We start from the raw sequence: 15,511 nt of genomic DNA, 5'->3' as shown, positions 1-15,511 counted from the left end.
TGTAAAGGGAAGGGTTTGGAGAATTCAAACACAATTGGAGACACGGATGTTTTTGTCGTGGTTCCGATAGGTGGTGCTATCGTACATCCACGTTGATGGAGACTTCAACCCATGAAGGGTAACGGCTGCGCGAGTTCATAGAGGGCTCCACTCACAAAGGGTCCATGAAGAAGCAACCTTGTCTATCCCACCATGGTCGTCGCCCATGAAGGACTTGCCTCACTAGCGGTAGATCTTCACGAAGTAGGCAATCTCCTTGCCCTTACAAACTCCTTGGTTCAACTCCACAATCTTGTCGGAGGCTCCCAATTGACACCTAGCCAATCTAGGAGACACCACTCTCCAAGAAGTAACAAATGGTGCGTTGATGATGAACTCCTTGCTCTTGTGCTTCAAATGATAGTCCCCCCAACACTCAACTCTCTCTCACAGGATTTGGATTTGGTGGAAAGAAGATTTGAGTGGAAAGCAACTTGGGGAAGGCTAGAGATCAAGATTCATATGGTAGGAATGGAATATCTTGGCCTCAACACATGAGTAGGTAGTTCTCTCTCAGAAATGGTAAGTTGGAAGTGTAGGTTTGTTCTGATAGCTCTCTCCATGAATGAAGAGGAGGTGGAGGGGTATATATAGCCTCCACACAAAATCTAACCGTTACACACAATTTACCAATCTCGGTGGGACCGAATCAACAAACTCGGTCAGACCGATCTAGTAAACCTAGTGACCGTTAGGGTTTTCGGTGGGACCGACATGCAACTCGGTAGGACCGATATGGTTAGGGTTAGGGCATAACGTAATCTCGGTGAGACCGATTACACAAACTCGGTGAGACCGATTTTGGTAATAAGCTAACCAGAGAGTTGGTCAGGTAAACTCGGTGGGACCGATTCGCTCATTTCGGTGGGACCGAAATGTTACGAAAGGCAAACAGAGAGTTTACATTGCAATCTCGGTGGGACCAATCGCTCACTTCGGTTAGACCGAAACGTTACGAAGGGAAACAGAGAGATTACAATCCCATCTCGGTGAGACCGAGATCCCTATCGGTGAGACCGATTTGCCTAGGGTTTGTGGCAGTGGCTATGACATCCGAACTCGGTGGCGCCGGATAGAAAGAATCAGTGGGGCCGAGTTTGACTTTTGGTTTGGGTCATATGTGGATATGAGAAAGTAGTTGAGGGTTTTTGCAGTATATCACTAAGCACCATGGAGCAAGAAACTCATTAAGCAACACCTCATCCCTCCTTGATTGTATTGGCTTTTCCTATAGACTCAATGTGATCTTGGATCACTAAAATGTAAAATGTAGAGTCTTGAGCTTTTGAGCTTGAGCCAATCCTTTTATCCTTACTATTTTGAGGGATCCACTTTCCTCATCCATGCCAAGCCATTCATTGAGCTTTCCTGAAATATTTGTCTTGGAATAGTATTAGCCCAATGAGCTATATGTTGTTAGGAATTACCAAAACCACCTAGGGATAGTTGCACTTTCAGTTGGACACGTATCAATAGCCCGACGTAGCTTTTTCAGGTCCAGATTTCCAACTGTCGGAATTCTCCCTCTTTGTGTGTACCTTGCATATTATGAGACAAAAGGCATTAGAATTACTCCAAAAAGTATTATTATGCATAAAAACATTATAAAAACAGTAGGTAAACATGATGCAAAATGGATGTATCACTGTTCTCAAGCATTCTTGGTTTCGTTAATTGTCTTATCTTGTAGTATATGTTCTATTTTGCAATGTCGTGCTCAGTTAACTATTTTGGTTCATTTGGTCTACTGTCCAGTTAGGTGTTTGGTTCAATTCTGCAATTTGATTTTCATTTGTTGTGGGTACAATTTTGTATTATTATGCATGTGAGAAAAAATCGAATTTGGTTGTACTCAATACATATTCTACTGATAGTATGGCAACTCTCAGTTAACCTGATCAAGATCTTCCTTATATGTGTTGGAGGTAAACAATGGGAGACATTGCGATTTACCATCGAGGTTTGCTCATGCATGGTCCTTTCGCTAATAGCACATTATCCTGCAGTTGCAGGGAGCATTCTAATATTTAGGTTTCTTACAATTTGGTCTTGCACATGTAGGTCCTGTTGTCATAGGCTTAGACTCACTGTTCGACCCAATTTGTATATGGGGAAATGAGATATCCATGAATATCACTCAAGTCAAGAAACTCAAAAAGATTGTTAGGATAAAGATTGCGATGAATAACAACAAGATCTTGGTTTGCACAATGAAGAACACATCAGTCAACTATAGGATGGTACTAACTCTTTTACCTTGTTTTTATCCATTACGCCATTTCAAAATTTATAACAACGGTTTATGCATATCTTTGTTTTCGGTACTTTCCAAAGCAGTTCACCGATGATTACCTCTCAAACCACCTGCATGATCAAGAGGCAAGGAAGGTATTCATTCAACACCCATGGTACAATATTGAGATCTTCCCGAAGAGGACGAAGGTTGGGCAGGCAATTATCCATAGCCACTGGCCTAAAGTTGCAAGGACATTCAACATCACTGAAGGCTCAATATTCGCCTTCTGCTTCTGTAGTTTCCCAGATGAGATTCATCTATCTATTTACCGTGTATGATGCTACTTTTCCAAAGGTTTTCAATGTTGCATGTGAAACTTGCTGCTGTTGTGTAATGGTGTAGCTAGCTATATCCCTCTTTCGTGTAACTGAGTGCTGAAGCTATCTGATGTAATTCGATTATGAAATCCTAATTGTCGTTATATGGATATGAAATATATGTTGTGTTTTATAAGAAATGTCAATTTGATTACTAGATGGATTATCAAATAATAGGCTAATTACCCTGCTTATTGTGGTTTTCTATTGCAGACGGTTACTCGAACAACATCGTGGGCGATGAACTCAAAGAACCCACACGGTTCCTAGAAAGTAGGCGTGTTGGATCAATTAACAATCACACACGGCTTCCGGTAGAGAACTGTTTGCGTTAGGCCACCCTGGACAAACGTTTCTACACACAAAACTATGTGTGGTATACATACGAACGGAAATGTTTTTCTGGGGTTCACTGTGTGGGATGTACATACAAACTGAAATGATTGGGCTTCGATGCCTCGCCCGATCACAGATGAGCTCATTTTGTCCCCGCCGGTGTGGCCGGAGGGCCTATCCCCGACGGTTTCTGGGTTGTGTGGGAAGGACCCCCCCTATCGCACACACTCACTTGGCGACGGTTTAAAACTCCATCGCGGAAAGGGGGTAAAAACCATTTGTATAGCACGTCTGTCACTAGTGTGAACACACATCAAAAGATGATAAACAAAAAATAACAACAATTATCTTTATTTTTCTTGTTTCTTTCCTGTTTTTGGTGTGCACACAATTATACTACTTTATGGTTGTGTTTTTGTGTTTAAATTAGTGTTTGTGCCAAGTAAATCCTTTGCGATGATTTGGATGATAGTTGATTTGATTCTGTGAGAGAACATAAACTTTTTCGTCCAGTAGCAGAATTATTTAGGTTCACTGGAACGTGATAATTTTCTATTTTTTTAACACATGTTTGATATACAAATTTCCCACGTTGTCCTATTTTTTCAGAATTTTTGGAGTTACAGAAGTATGGTCATTGTTCGAATCATTACAAACTGTTCTGTTTTTGTCAGATTCTATTTTTGTTGCATTGTTTACTTGTTTTAATGAATATACTATGGATTGTATCGGGGTATAAGTCATGGTGAAGTTAGAATACAGTAGGTATTATGCAATAATAAAATATGAATGGGTTTTCAACAATACCTAAAGTGGTGATTTGCTTGTTATACTAATGGATCTCATGAGTTTGAGGATGACCAGGAAAAGGATTAAGTAATGGGAGAAGCCTCCCCCAAGCTTGAGGGAGATGATCTTCCTCAAATTGCACAAAGTTGTATAATTCCTATAAGGCAGCTTGTTTATTCTGAGAAAGAAAATACTTCTCAGTAAAGTAATATATCATATCCTGGTGACTACACACACAAACAGGAGCAAGAGTATTAAACCATTCTTTAGCATCACCCTTTAATGAGAAAGGAAACAAATTAAAAATATAATAGTAGCGATTTTTTCCTCATGAGAAAACATGGTTGCTATATCATTTAATTTAGTAAGGTGTTCCACAATAATTTCAGATTCATAACCATGGAAAGGATCTGATTATACCAAAGTAATAAGTTCAGGATCAACGGAGAATTCATAATCCTTATCAGTAACAAAGATAGGAGAAGTAGCAAATTTAGGATCATATTTATTTCTCTCTATCATATCCTTTTCTTTCAGCTTACTTGGTAATTTCTTAAGATCTTCTCTATCAGTACAAGAAAGAAAGCCTCTAGCAATCTCCCCATCCATAACATAACCCTCGGGTACTTTAGACATTTCAAATCTAGTAGGAGAGCTAGGCAAATGAGGGGAATCATAATTTCTAGTAGTTTCTACATTCTCAATTTCTTTAGCTTTAGCAATTTGTTCATCAAGAAATTCACCTAGTGCACATTTTCATCAAGCAAAGTATCATCATCATCTTGAGTATAATTCATAGCAGAAGTAGCATCATCAATTACTTGTGACATATCAGATTGAATACAGGTGGTGGTGTCGCAAGTCTACTAAAAAAGAAGGTGAATCAAGTGCAGAGTGGGATGGCAGTTCCTTACCTCCCATCGTCTTAGAGGGTAGGATCTTTGTTTTAGTGTCTTTCAGATTCTTCTTAGAGAACCGGAACAAAGCATTAACACTCAATGAATACATGAACTCCTCATACTACGGTCATCACTGGAGTGAATCTCAATTGTTATCACTTGGGGTTCTACGGATCATAAAACATAGTAGGTGCATACAACTTGAATGATAGGATCCAAAACTCACTTATATTCATGGAAACATAATAGGTGCAGATCTGAAATGATGGCACTTGGGCCCTAGTGACAGGCATTAAGCATAGCAAAGTCATAGCAACATAAATCTCTGAACATAGTGGATACTAGGGATCAAGCCCTAACAAATTGACTCGATTACATGACAAATCTCATCCAACTCCATCACCGTTCAGCAAGCCTACGAAGGAATTACTCCCTCTCAGTGGTGAGCATCATGGAATTGTTGATGAAGGAGGGTTGATGATGACGATGACGACGAATTCCCACTCTCTAGAGCCCCGGGGGGGACTCCAGATCAGCCCTCCCGGTGAAGAATAAGAGGTGGCGGCGACTCCGTATCGTAAAACATGATGATGCTTTCTCTCTGATTTTTCTCTCCATGAGATGGTCTTTATGGAGTTGGAGTTAGGGCAGACGGAAGTCTGTGGGACCCATGATCTCACGTTGCACGCCCTATGGGGCACCACCTGAGGTCGTGGCTTTGTGGTGGCCCCCCTCTAGCAGATCTTCTCGACAATAATTTTTATATATTCCAAAAAATTCTTTCTGTGAATTTTTAGCTCGATCCGAGAACTTCTATTTCTACACAAAAATAACACCATGGTAGTTCTGCTGAAAACAACGTCAGTCCGGGTTAGTTTCATTCAAATCATGCAAATTAGAGTCCAAACAAGAGGAAAAGTGTTTGAAGAAGTAGATACGCTTGGGACGTATCAATACCAATATGAGGTTTGAGACAAAGATTGAATACAAGAGATGGACTGTTTGAGAGGAGATGGTGCTGGTCAAGATGTTAATGAAGATTGGTCCTCCCACGATGAGAGGAATGTTAATGATGTTGATGGCTTCGATCCCCCCCCCCCCTCGTAGGGAAGTATCCCCAACGAAATCGCTCTGCCAAAGAGCAAAAGTGCTCCTGCCCAGGTTCCGCCTCGAGACGGCGACGCTTCATCCCGAAAGTCTTCTTTTGTTTTTTCTAGGGCAAATGACATCATATAGGAGTAGGGGTCCATGGAGGCCTGCTGGTGGAGGCAAACGCTCACCTGGCGCGCCCCGGGAGGGGAGGGCGCCACCTGAGCTTGTGACTCCATGGTGGGGGCCTCCCGGTGATCCTTCTTCCGGTATTTTTTTTTTATTTCTAAAATAATTCTCCATAAATTTTTAGATCATTTGGAGCTCCAAAGAATATACATCTCTGCCGTAGCTTTTTTAGGTTCAGAATTCCAGGTCCCGACAATTTCCCTCTTCATGTTGAACTTGCAAAATAAGAGGGAAAAGTCATTAGAATTGCCTCATGAAGTGAAATATTAACCCAAAACATTATAAATAACAGGAGGAACACATGATGCAAAATGGACATATCAGTCGCCTCCTCCGCTTGGGCCACCTCGAACTTTGACAATGCCTTAGAGAGTGTAGTAGTATTTACTTTGGGTAATTCATCATTGCCGCCCACCCAGCCGAGCGATTGTGTCTCTCGCACGCTGGTCGTTCGATCAAACTTGATCGATAGACCAAAGCTCGATCGACATTGTGTTGTTGCGTGGTATCTACTAGGGGAAATGCTACACTTGTATCGTGGTGGGCCACACGGGAGGGAGGCGACACTGCCTTATCCCTTTATCTCACAATGCATTGTTATCTCTTCTCTCCTTCTTCAGTGATATCCACCATATCGCGCATAAATCCGGCGAGCTTCGCATGCTGCAACACAAATCTGACGAAGTCCGCCCAACGCACCGGCGGGCTTCCCCCTCTTTTCTTCTTTCTCCTCCACCTTCCTCTCCTCGCCATGAGAGAACATCTTCACTACTTACGTGCGCATCTTTGGTGGCCATTATCGGCGTCGTGCTCCTCCCCCGCGAGACTAGGATCGACGTTGTTGTCGAAGGTGCTGCAACAGCTTGGTGGCGGTGTTGGGACCATTGCGCAAAGGTGCTGGAATGGCCTGGCGGCGAGCCTGTGAGACGCAACGTCCAGCGATGGTGCTGCAACCACCAGTGTGATTTTTTGCTGGGACCGCCGAGCGAATTTGTTGGGACCATGGAGTGAAGATGGTGGGATCGCCGGACGATTTTTCCTTGAACCACAAGGTTGATTTGCTAGAACCGCCTGTCAGATTTGTCGGAACCTCTCAACGGTGATGTTAGAACAGAGGGTTGGCTGAAGCTGCGACCGACACCCACCAGTGCTGGAGAAGACTCTGGGTGAAGCTGCGACAGGGCTTCCACCCGTTGATGACAAAAGCTGCAATCATGGGGGCGGGAGTAGCAAACAATCAATGGTTGTGCTACAATCAATGTTGATCGTGTACGAGGACGGCAATTAGGTGTTGCGACGACATCATAGAGGAACATATAAGGATGGGTACTTCGAGGGCGTCGATCGGCGGTGCTTCAAGGGCGGTTGTTGTGTGTGTCCATGGTAGGTGTTCAGCGACACCCACTTCACTCTCCCTACGTGCGTGGGTGTGTGACTCTTTTGGGGGGGAGGGGGGACGATACGAGGGCTTGATCCAACGGCCGGGAAACAACACAATTAGAGCATCTCCAATAGAAGATGCAAATTTGGAGATGTAAAAAATTACATCTCCAAAAAGTGCCTTTTGCATCTCCAAAAAAGTGCCAGATCCAACGGAAGATGTATATTGGAGATGTAAAACAGGAACTCCAATAGAAGATGCAAATGGAGATGTAAAACTATACTTCAACTACTACTTCATTTGAAACCTATACTTCAAACATAGCAAATTCAACTACTACTTCATTTCAAACATAATTAAACATAGTTATAATTAATAAAAACATATCAAACTCAACTATTACTAGTTCAACCACTACTAGTTTGAGGTACTACATTCATCTACTTTGAGTCGCCCCAGTCCTCCTCCTCCGAGGACTCGACGGGGATCACCGTCGAGGGGTCGGCCTCCTCCTCCTCCTCCTCCTCCTCCTCCTCCTCCTCCTCCTCCTCCTCCTTCTTCTTCTTCTTCTTCTTCTCAGTGTCGCCCTTCCAGAAGAACTCCTGCTCGGCCTGCACATACTCTGGATGCTCATACGCGAACCTCGCCATCGTTGCCTCGCCGCTATCGTCGGGACTGACGACAATGGCAGGCCTCTTCTTCTTATTCATCTTCTTCGTCGTGATCTCCTCCGTGCGAATGCCCCCCTGGCACGAGCAACCGCATGTGTCTCGATCTCTGGGAAGTTGAGGTCCTTCTTCGGCCTCCCGGCACGCCACATCACCACGTCGTAGGCACGCGCGACCTCGTGGGCGGTGGGGGTAGGTGCCTAGCCAAAAGCAGCGGCCGGCGTCGCTGAACTCCACCTCGAAGTTGCCAGAGCGCTTCGCCCTCATGCCGGAGAACCCCGCCTTGCCCCTCGGGGTCTTCCTCGATGGTATGGTGACGGCGGGACGGGGCGGGGCGTTGTAGTCGAAGGTGGATTGGGGCGGCGACGGATTGGGGCTGGTAGAGGAGCGGCGGGGGGGGGGGGGCGAATCAGGCGACGGTGAGGTTGGACGGTGTCAAGGGCGGTAGAACCACGATGTGTGGCCCGCGGCCGGAGGTGGGGTACGACGGCGACGGAGTGGGGCCGAGGGAGGAGCGACGGGGAGGGGGCGAATCAGGCGGCGACGAGGCCGAATCGATGGCGGGGAGAAAAGGAGGAAAAATCCGCCGATTCGCGGCTTCAGGCGGCAGCCGACGACGGACGTCGAAACCGACAGCGGGGCGACGACGGGGCCGGATTTGGCGCAGGGGTGACTACGTCGTGGGCGGGCGGCCGGCGACGGTGGTGTGGCGGGAGGTGAGAGGAAGACGGGAGGGAAGTGAAAGGAAGTGTTGTATTTTACATCTTTGGGAGGCGGAGATGTAACCTTTTTTGCACCCTTATGGGCTCCGAAGATGCAAAAGTTAGGTATTTTTACATGTGCATTTCTGTTGGGATGCGACCGGCGGGGTGCTGGCGCCGGTCGACCGGCGCCTAGCACCGCCCTTTCCTTTGACGCGTCGATAGTTGTTGCTGTTCCCACACCACCGCCCACTACACACATTCGACGAAATTCCCCCGCATCTCCTTCGATTCCTTCCTCAGTTTGTCTCGGAATCCGCCAAGATCGAAGGTCTCGCCGGAACCTGGCGCTGGCCGTACCGACCCCGGCTGGATCTCCGTGCTCAAGAGTTATTGATGGTTCTTGGGATCCAGAGGGCGTGGCGGAGGAGTTCTCGGCGATGAGCAGGCTGGCGTCGGAGCTCCACCGGTTGCGGAGGTCGCCATGGGAGGTGCTGTGCTCCGCGCTGGTATCATGCGGCCTGGTGCTCTTCTCGCAGCTCGCCGTGGCCATAGTGCCCCGCCTCCTCCCATCCATCTCCCTCCTCGCCATGCTCCCCGTCGCAGGTCAGTGCGTGCTTTGCTTTCCTGTGGCCCTTTTAATGCAATTTTGACCCTGCTTCGGTTGCGTGCTGCACAGGTTTGGTATTCCTGGCGGCTATTCTGGTGGGCAGGTTCTGGAGGAGGTTCATCGGAGTGGCCGCGTCGGCGCCGCTGTTCGTGCTGTTCAATGTGCTGTTTTTGTGGGGCGTCTACCTATTCGTCATCCGGAGAGGTGAAATCCCCGTGCATTACTTCTGTTTGGACTTTGCGGAGTGTGCGTATGTCTTTAGTGTTTGAAATTGCATATTATGTGTGTCTCCTTTTCTTTTTAATAGAAATAAGCATTCATTATAGCTCAGTGCACTGGTGGAATGCCATTTGGACGGTGTTTATTGCTTTAGATATATGCTATATTTGTGGATGGAGCTAAGAACCGTTCCTGATGTATTGCAATTCTAGAGCGTAGTTCTATTTAAACAAATATGGTAATACCTGACATTTCATTATGATTTGGGATGGAATTGTAGATCAGGACATCAGGTGCCATATTTTTTCTATGATCCCAGCATGTAGTTTATACTCGCCTCCTTGCATTATGCATAACTTGTTCGAAAAAAATTATGCCACTTTTGAGCAGGGTATAGTTAAATAAGTGTATAGAGCTTCTGATAGTTTTCTAACTATACTCTAGAATATCCTTGTTTTATAACTAGCCTTATGTTTTGTAGATACCTCTTCTCTACTAGACATGCTGATTAATGCTGAGTGTGCACTGCTTCTGTGGGGACTTTACAGGTTAGCTACTCCTCTGGAACATATTTTTTGGGATGCGCTTAGCGATCTCTAAGCTCTATTTAGTCACTAAGGAAATTGTTCATTGTAAACCTTAAACTATGGTTCTCGTTCCAAGATGGACTCTGAACTTTCAAACATTGAAAGTGGAACTTTGAACTTCCTAATCCTGATCCTAACCTTGAGCTTATACTTATACGGCACACCAGGAAAAAGGTGTGGTGGGGGAGATGATGGTGAGGACAAATAGAGCTACATGAGTGGAATGGGGCCGGCGGTGGAGATAGACACTGGCAAGGAAGGGAAAACAGCTAGGGGAAGGGAGGTTGTTAAGCTTCATGCACTAGCCAACGCAACCAAAAGTCCGAACTAATGGAAAGGCTAGGCAATGCACATATACATTTCAACACCCCCTCTCATGTGTGACGCGGAAAGAGAGGCCTATACGTGGACACAAAGGAAGAAACAACAATTTTTGGATAAATTGCAAAAGTTTCATGCACTAGCCAACGCAACCAAAAGTCCGAACTAATGGAAAGGCTAGGCAATCCACATATACACTTCAACACCCCCTCTCATGTGTGACGCGGAAAGAGAGGCCTATACGTGGACACAAAGGGGGGAACAACAATTTATGGATAAATTGCAAAAGCCAGGACTTGAACTCAAGACCTTGGGCCATACCATGTTAAGCTTCATGCATTAGCCAACACAACCAAAAGTCTAAACTGATGGAAAGGGCTAGGCAATCCACATATACACTTCAAGGGTGGCATGGGAGGTAGCTCGCCGATGAGAGAGAAATGGTAGTGAATTTGGGGAGGGCTAGGAATGTCAGTGACAAGAGTGCGCGAGGATATGAGTTCTTGATTGCGAATTTGCGATCGCTCTTTTCGTGTGATGTGGAGTGAACCTCGAGGCAAGGATCGGTCCGTTGTTGGCCTGATCTTTCACGGCACGAACCTCCATCGCAGCAGGTTTACGAAGATGTTTGCAAGTTCACGGAAACAACACGCCACCCCTTTGATCTGAAGGAATAATGTGGACGAACCGTATAGGCTCAGCTTGTAAACGCGTTGCAGGAACTCACATGCCAGTAGAGATTTTGACAAGATATCTCTAAACCCGATGTCCTTCAAGCTTAAGAAATCCCAAATAATTATAATCCTCACGCTGATCCTCTCCTTGCTGGGCAGGAATAAAAACGTAAAAGATCTTCTAGATTTGACCCTGACGTAGCAAGTATTACTGTAAATAAACTCTTCAGCCATAGATTCCTTATCATGCACAACATAGGCTGTCTTCTCTGGTTTAAACCGATGGAAATTATTATCCATCAACGTGACTCACCAATGCATCATGTTCCTCATGCACGCATGGTTGTACGCACATAAATGGAAGCACCACAAAATGCCTACTAGTAATTTCCATTAATTCTTATGTATCCTTCTCGTCTTCCAGATCAAAACGCATGTACTTTGGTACATGTACTTCTCCTGTTTTCAAGCTTGGCATAACAGTGACGTCAACAATAATTATAGGTTCACCTTGAACACCACCCGTAGCATATTCAGTCGTGTGTGTAGACGTGGCCGTATCATCGTGGGTGTGTCAAAGTTAAACAAGCTTCAGGTCCAAGGGTCGGGCCAGGATTATAAAATAAGGGTTCAGATTTTGGGGATTGGAAGTTTGAGGTTCATCTTGGACTCCATAATGAAGTTCAGGCTTTAAGACCACAAAAAAAAAATCCATTTGGACATACTCCGCTTAACATTTATTGGCCTTAGCATACAGCTGCCTCTGGGATTAGGGGTTTAGTTTGATTTTTTTTATTGTAGGATTCTTTCTGGTGATCCCGGCATTGTTGCATACGAATCTTCATTTTTGGAAGAGGCTGGCTGCAAGGATTTCGTGGATGCTATATGCTCGAGTGAGGTGTTGAGAAAGTAGAGTTTTCAATGAAGTTGTTATATTAAGTTGCTAACCTGAAATCTGGACGTTGTGCATTAACATGCTGAATCTTTTGTACTTTTGGTGTAGAAGTACCCATCACTCTCAAGGGTGAGGCATTGTAACTGTTGCAAAGCAAATGTTAGAGGTTATGACCACCATTGCCCTGCATTTGGTAATTGCATAGGTACTATATTGCATTTTTTAGTTTTGCTTCTGTCTTTGCATTATAGATAGATGCACACTTTAACCTGCATACCGTGTTTTGCAGGACAGAAAAATCATAGGTTATTTATGGCACTTCTGACAGGATTTGTTGTTGCTGAATCGACATATACAATGTGTTCAACTAAATGTATGTGGCATTTTATCTCCTTCACGTCCGAAATAAATTAACTGTTTTGCGGGATAGCTGGTCTACATGCTTTCACAGCTGGAAATGTCTTTTTTTTTCTAATTAAAGACATTGTACATACATTTACTCTTTTTGCGTTTCGTATATCCAAATAGTATTCGCAGTCATGGATTTTGCTGCATTTGTAACTGTTTTTTATTCTATTTTACAGATATAACTAGATGCATAACCTCAGGAACTTTAATAACTGAGGTATCTCTTTCCATCATCTTATTTTGCATAGCTTGCCAAGTGATATTATGATTACATTGTCAAGCCAATTGATCTTTTGTTCCTTGCATGAAAGGTCTTATACATTGATCAGGTTTGGCTTATACCCAAACATAGAACATGGAAAGCATTTTTTTTTTAGCAAAATCTGGGTGGCCCCAATGTTTTGGCTAAGTTTTGTTCCGAAAATACTGTTAGAGTAGAAAACCCGAAACTTTTGCATCAAACTAGATGTTAGCAAAATTTGGTCAAAGGTAGGCAAGGCAAACTCTGTTTTTCAAAGGCACAAAACCAACAGCTCATGTTAACACGCAATGGTTGTCTTGTACTCCCCCCCTCCGCGCCCTTGTAGCTCTCGCTCACGCCCTAGGTGTACGTGCTTGCGACGCTACCCCTGTAACCGCTACCTTTTTCTACCTCCTATCTATGCAATGATACGCAAAGCTTTTGCGTATTCGCGAAAAAAATAAGTGTCGTGGTTTTAGTTGATATTTGAACTAAAACCACGACACTTACTTTGGAACAGAGGGAGTAGGCATCATGGGATTTATGATTTTCAACCAATGCTGGTCTATCTTAGTAGATTCAGATATTTAGGCACAATAAGTGCATCTGTAGTCTAGTTCGGTATGATTTTCCAGAGAACGTGTAATTCAGAGTGTTTTGAAAAACCCTGTCATATTTTAATTACAGAACATTCTTTTCAGTTTTTCCCCTATGATTCATTTGTTTGATTGGCCATCAGATAGCATCATTGTATGTAAGGATCACTGCATGATACTTAATTTGGGCAATTTTACAGAATCATTTGTCTCTAAACATGGTGATCGGCACAATGCTCTTCTCAGTCCTCCAAGTGGTATGGCAGGTTCGTTGTTAACCTCTTGGAAGCCACATTGACCATAGTTTTTGCTTCTGTAACCATTTACCTCTGCACATGAATGAGCTGTATTATTTGGAAGGAGAAAAAGCATCTCATGTGTCTGAACTGTGGCAATATTCGCTTATGAGATAGAGTTGTCTGCATGCAATGAACAATTTATCTGGCAAGATAATCAGAATAATTTTTTTGGATAGAATTGAGGGTAATGGTTCAACAGATCATGCTTCATGAATTACGGACAGAAAAGGAACACAAATAATGTACTGTACACTGCAGAGGTTTACAACTAGTGATATATGGTGTCATGGTTTTTCATGTCTCAACTGGACTGAAAGTGCCAACATTTATAAAATTATATTCAGCTACAGCGATCCTGATATAGATGCACACTGAAAGCATGCAGCTAGAAATACCAGTTTGCTCTCTCTAATCTCAGTCACTGGCCGCTTTTTCTATGATTGACAAGTGTCTTAAATATGTCAGCTGGCGGGTCTTCTTATTTTTGCACAGCTTGAAATCTATCTTCCTATGCAAGGCCATGGCTGCACTTGTGTTGCTGTGAGCCTTTGTCTAGACCAAATGTGCTGATTATGACTTTTTTATGATCCGTGTTGTTTCTCCTAAGTCTTGGGGTATGAATTTTGCTGCTCCTTGCCAGGTTGTGTTCCTGATATGGCATGTGTACGGCATCTGCTTCAACATCAGGACGCATGAGTGGGTAATGTCAAATTTCCCATGCTTTGGACTCTTTCTTCACCAATTGCAGGTCGTCTTCTCGTTTGCTGTTTCTTATAGCTAAGAGGTGAGATTTATCCAGATAAACTGGAAGAAATATCCTGAATTCCAAATGAAGGAACAGCCTCAGTCAGGTGCTTTACCAGTATAAACATTACTGCTGACTGATTGGTTCCTCTTGTTGCTTTTTAAATTATGGTACATGTTTGACCTTTTTTTTTTCAAACCACAAATGCAGATTTTGAAGTCAAGTTTGTCAACCCATACGACAAAGGCATGCTTTGTAACATTAGGGAGTTCCTGAAGCCGAATAATACAAGTATAATCTAAAACGCACCGAGACCGGAGAACACCCACTCAAGATTCCTGAAGATATTTTTTGCCTGTTACTGTAACACTGATTCATATTCATTGGTTTGTGTATCATTTGGACTGTGGCAGTTCAGAGTCTGCCTTGATACGAGCAATTAACATTTTTTGAAAATCCTCGTTGAACGCTATCTGCATGCTGATGAATGCCGCGTCGCTGCAAATGTGATTTGGGCACCCGCACAAGTATGGTGATCAGTTCATCAGTATGGCAATCAGGCTATATTACTGCAAATGGTACTATTACATCTCATTGTTTCGAGGGCTACACCTTTGAGCAGGTCGTGCTGTTCCTTAGTTTCAAAATAAGTGTCATGGTTTTAGTTTCAATTTGACGAAGGCTTACTGCATAATTTTTGCTGCCCCACTAGGCACTAGCGATTGGCAATGCATTGGAAACTGAGATACATGCAATTATGCAAGGGATGCCGTTGGCTATACAACATTCCACTTATTGTCCAATTTGTTTTAAGTGAGGCCTCATCTGATCGTTCTACCTATGGTCATCTCATGGTTGAAATCAAGGACTTGATGAGAGAGAGAGAGTTTATTCCTCAGAAGTTGATTAGGATCAAAATAGAGTTGTCGGCCGTTTGGCAAACTATAGTCGTACAGGGTGTACACATAGGACCACCATGTGTCAAGGATTTTTTGCCTCTCTGCTGTAATTCTCTCACTATAAAATAAATAAAACTCCTTTCCCCTCGCACAAAAAGAAAAAGAAAGACAACGACCGCAAAAAAGAAAAGAAAAAGAGACAACGACGTTCCCGAAATGACAAGGACGTGCTGCTTATCCGCCATGGGTAGCCGCCAGTCGGTTTAAGAAAGTGCGTTGCCGTGCGGGGAAAGCACACTCCGGACCTCTCAGC

General features: G+C 43.9%; 1 protein-coding gene across 1 annotated transcript; it reads left to right on the top strand.

The window, feature by feature from the left end:
* The first annotated feature begins 8,574 nt into the window (after nt 1-8,574).
* On the top strand, nt 8,575-14,755 carry LOC123092598 (probable protein S-acyltransferase 15). The gene is made up of 11 exons (XM_044514398.1): nt 8,575-9,310; nt 9,384-9,518; nt 10,015-10,081; nt 11,917-12,013; nt 12,119-12,215; nt 12,300-12,383; nt 12,595-12,635; nt 13,456-13,521; nt 14,195-14,254; nt 14,354-14,405; nt 14,510-14,755. Exons 1-11 carry the CDS (start codon nt 8,818-8,820, stop codon nt 14,599-14,601), a joined length of 1,284 nt encoding a protein of 427 aa, XP_044370333.1. The 5' UTR covers nt 8,575-8,817; the 3' UTR covers nt 14,602-14,755.
* Nucleotides 14,756-15,511: the final 756 nt, after the last annotated feature.

The sequence above is a fragment of the Triticum aestivum genome, chromosome 4B (assembly GCF_018294505.1).
Source record: "Triticum aestivum cultivar Chinese Spring chromosome 4B, IWGSC CS RefSeq v2.1, whole genome shotgun sequence".
Taxonomy (NCBI): Eukaryota; Viridiplantae; Streptophyta; class Magnoliopsida; order Poales; family Poaceae; genus Triticum; species Triticum aestivum.
The sequence above is the reverse complement of the archived record's forward strand: the minus strand, read 5'-3'. Positions and strand labels throughout refer to the sequence as shown.

Coding starts and splice junctions, on each gene's coding strand:
- LOC123092598 (XM_044514398.1), top strand. CDS start 8,818: ATGCAAAAGTTAGGTATTTTTACATGTGCATTTCTGTTGGGATGCGAC. Junction 12,384..12,594: donor TACAATGTGTTCAACTAAAT/GTATGTGGCATT, acceptor TCTATTTTACAG/ATATAACTAGATGCATAACC. Junction 14,406..14,509: donor GAAGGAACAGCCTCAGTCAG/GTGCTTTACCAG, acceptor CCACAAATGCAG/ATTTTGAAGTCAAGTTTGTC.